Genomic DNA, 4324 nt, shown 5'->3' on the forward strand with positions numbered 1-4324 from the left:
AGAGAGGGGTGATTTTATTTTCTAGGGATAATTTTGGATTCTGAACAAGGCAGCGCTGCCTTTCGGGATCTTTAGGAACAGTTTTGGGGGTTTAAGAAGGCAGGGCTGCTTTTTAGGGTTTCAGATACAATTTTGGAGAACTGAATAAGGCGGGGCTGCTTTTTTGGGCTCAAGGTACAATTTTGGGGAACTAAGCAAGGCGGGGCTGCTGTTTCGGTTATCTAGGGGCAATTTTAAGGGTTCGTGTAATACGGGACTGTTTTCAGAGTATCTTCGGATAATTTTGTAAGCTGAGCAAAGTAGCGCTGCTTTTTGGGATCTTGCACGACAAATTTGGGCGGATTCAACAAGACAGGGATTTTAGAGTTTTATGTAAAATTTTGGGGAACTGAACAAGACAAAGCTGCTTTTGGGATTTCTAGGGAGAATTTTTGAGTCTTGGATAAGCCGGACTGTTTTTTGGCAATATTGATTCATTGATTAAGAGTATGGTTTGATCCAAAGCTGTCAGTCATTATGTGATTGATAGTAAAAATAAATACTGATTGTAAACATATTAACTTAGTGTCTCAGTTATCAAACATAGGTTTTTTTTATCTATTTATAGAAATGATTTGCTTCTAAAGTATCACCTGACAATTGATTTAAATCTCCCAAATTCAATATTGACTTTTGACTAGATTTTCTCGCTAGTACATTAATTTCGCTCCTAAAATAGTTTGAACTGCAAACAAGCCTATCTGTGCAGACGTAAATACAATTAGTTTATTTGTAACCCCACTTTCTTCCTTCCTTCATACATTACTGTTTACAATTTTCGAGTCATTGCGGTTAAGCAAGTAATTTATAGGCACGTGTTCCATGTAATTTCAACACATCATGCGTGAAAAGTGTGTTAAGCTAAAAATATATACCATGAACGTCACAAAAATTTCATTTTCGGGTACAGATGCAGATTACGTAAATTATGAGTTCTTTCTCCACTGGGTTAAACGTGTAAAAGAAATGCGATAAGAAAATCCACAGAATCTAATCAGATTTAAAACACTCTTATCAAGTCAATAAACAATAAACATTATTTCCTGTCATTAAATTTATCGCCTTAATCGATTCATTGCAATGATTTAATTGATTATCAAATTAATTTCTGCACACTCCCTTCGGAATAAAGGACATTTTTTGCACTGATTGTCATGCTCGAAAAGATTGATAAAAATAAAAGATTGAAACCTTGTAAATTGGTACGATGAATATTAAAAGAGGTCGATGTTTTAGCACATTACCTCCTCAATGAGGTCAATGACTTCACGCCTTGTGAATGGTCAAATCGCTGCAGTCGTAATTAACGTATTTTTGAAAACTGATAAAAAGTTGACACAGATAGCAACACACTTTACAAACCATTACAATACAATTATTATTTTATTGCCTCATGTAACAAAAGAAAGGAAAAGCTAATCTCATTTTATATTCTCCATATTAAACTTGTATTAGTATATCAGGACCTAATTTTGTTTTAATTCTAAACTACGATCTCAATTTATAAGTAGAATAAAAATCGTTTTTTTTAACCAAATAATTAAATTTTTAACCAAAGAGGTAAATTTTAGGCGGATATGAATCTTCCCTAATAAACAATGCATTTTTAAAGAAGTAGTTGAATTTTCAAATAATAAAGATGATATAAAAAAAAATGTAACAGTTGAAATTTCAAACAAAGAAATTAAATTTGCAATCAAACAGTTATATTATTAATTAACAAAGAATAAATTTCTACAAAAACAAATCAATTTTTGAGCTAATTGATTTTTTAACCAAAAAAGATTTTTCAGCCCAGAAAGAAGATAAATTTTGATCGAATTGTGGAATTGTCAAGCTATAAAGACGAATTTTACAGAAAACAGTTAAATTTTGAACACAAAAATATATATTTAAAAAAGAAATTAATTTTGAATGTAATAAATTCACTTTCACCCTCAAAAGTCTAATGTTTAACAAAACAATTGAATTTCAACCTAAGAGGATCACTTAGATATAAAATTGTTGTACTTTCAACAAAATAGTACAATTTTTTATGAAAAATTGAAAATTTTTAAATAAAAAAGAGAAATTTCCAAACAAAAATGGAATCATTAAATTTTCGTTCTATTCAAAACTGATTTTTAATAGACGAGCACACATTTTTAACAAAAAAGGAAATGGTTACATTCTAAGTCGAAAACATTAAGTGCAACCTTTAACCAAAAAAGTTGAATTTTCAACAGATATAATATTTCTACCAAATAAGATTTTGATTTAAACAAGAGATATTAGTATTTAATCAAAAAAGATAAATTTTCACAAAATAAAATAGAACAATAAAGAGCTAACATTTTTAGTTCAAACAATTAATTTTCAAACAAAAAATAAAAATTAGTTTGTAACAAGATGTATACATTTTCAATCACAATAAATTAATTTTTTTAAAGCAGTTTTTTCACACAAAAAAAAATAAATTCGAAACTAAATTGGAGCAGTTGATATTTTAGTCGAAAATGAGATTTTAAACCAAAAAGACGAAATTTTCAATTAGAATTGTTGAAGTTAAATTTTTAGCCAAATAATCAGGTTTTTAACCAAAAGGGATATTCTGAACAAAAAATATAATAATAATTATCATACAAAAATAATTGGATTATTAACCAAAGAGATCAAATTTTTACTAAAAGAGATGAATTTGGAACTAAAATGATGGATCTTCAATTGAAGTAGTTAAATTTTTAATTCAAAATTAATTTTTATTTAAAAAATAGAATTTTTAACAAAATAGTAAAGCTTTGAACTACAGACTTGGATTTTCAAATCAAATTATAAATCTTCAACTCAAAATAAATGAATTTTTAACCAAAAAGAATAATTTTCCAACAAGATTAATTTTCTTCTAAAAGAGACGATTTTTGAACTTTCATCTCAAAAAGAAAAAGATTTTCGAAAAGCTAGTTCCAATTTCTACCCGAGATTAATTTTCAAATAAAGTAATAAATTTTCAAGTAAAAAAAATAATAAATTTTCTATGCTATAGACATAGAGGGCGAATTTTCAATAGAATAGTTCAATTGTTAATCAAATTCTTGACATTTCCTTTAAAAACGATAGATTTTTAACAAGAATTAGAACTATCAACTAAACAAACAAAAAAAGAATTTGTAACCAAACATTGAAATGTTTAATCGTTAGTTCAAATAATAATTTTTATTTAGGAAAAAACAATTTTCAACAAAATAATTTAATTTTCAGGAAAAAAACATTATAAAGATGAATTTTCTACAAAGCATTTAAATTTTAAACTAATAATAACAAATAATAATAAAATAATATAAAAATAATAAATAATAAAAAAACGCATTTAAGCAAAAACACGAGATAAATGGGTAAATCGAAAAATTGATAATTTATAAACAAAAAATAATAGTTTGAATAAACATTGAAGTAAATTTTTAATACTTTTAAAATTGCAGGCACTTGGTATCTGCACTGCTTTATTTAAAAAAAAACAGTGATTTCACTCAAGGTCGCACGCATTTATCTTTATAGGAAAAGTAACTCAGCCTCATTATATAAAATATATAATTAATATAATATAAATTATATAATATAATATAATTCATGCCATTTTATTTTTAAGCGCGATATTGTTTAAGATTTTATTTTTAGACACGACATTGTTTAAGATTTTATTTTGCATCTACGATATTAGCACTTCTTTCTCTTTCTATGAACATAATAAGTGTGCTGCACCACGTGCACTACCTTGAGAGCAGTACGCTAATGCAATATGCATTAAATGAAAAAGACAATACCAGTGTATACTTGGCCTGGTAATAGTTGGTGACTCAAGCGGAAACCGTGAATTTTGATGGCCGTCTTCATCGTTCTTTTCCATAGAGGACAATTTCAATTTTCAAGGACAAATCGAACAATTTTAATCAGAACATTTGTTATGCTAGAACATAAAATAACTTATATATAATGTTCTTAATTTTCCTCTAAAGGTTCCAAGAAAATTTAGGGAAAATTCAGTTCCGATATCTCCAGGACGATCCGCGAGCCGATCCACGACTCGTCCTCATACCGATTTAGAACGAGACCATACTGCCGTTGTATCTGGGAAGATCCATATTTATTTGTATAAAAAAATGTTCTCTTTAATACCAGATCAAAGAAGATCCATAATCCCATCCATGACTCGTCCTCATACCTGATTTAGAACAAGATCGTACCGCCTTTACATTCGGAAAGACCAAATTTGTTTGTATACAAAAAATTCTCTCTTTAATACAAGACC

General features: G+C 28.0%; 2 protein-coding genes across 3 annotated transcripts in view; one reads left to right on the forward strand and one right to left on the reverse strand.

Annotated features, from left to right (window-relative positions):
* LOC117178414 (putative uncharacterized protein FLJ46204) overlaps positions 1-4119 on the forward strand; it is an 11627-nt gene extending 7508 nt beyond the window's left edge. Inside the window, exon 3 of the mRNA XM_033369841.1 lies at positions 4032-4119. Coding sequence (XP_033225732.1) covers positions 4032-4119 — 88 coding nt within the window. The remainder of the gene's footprint in view (positions 1-4031) is intronic.
* Positions 1-4324, reverse strand: part of LOC117178781 (transcription factor Ken 2) — a 111206-nt gene that overhangs the window by 67965 nt on the left and 38917 nt on the right. The window lies entirely within an intron of this gene.

The sequence above is a fragment of the Belonocnema kinseyi genome, chromosome 8, assembly GCF_010883055.1.
Source record: "Belonocnema kinseyi isolate 2016_QV_RU_SX_M_011 chromosome 8, B_treatae_v1, whole genome shotgun sequence".
Taxonomy (NCBI): Eukaryota; Metazoa; Arthropoda; class Insecta; order Hymenoptera; family Cynipidae; genus Belonocnema; species Belonocnema kinseyi.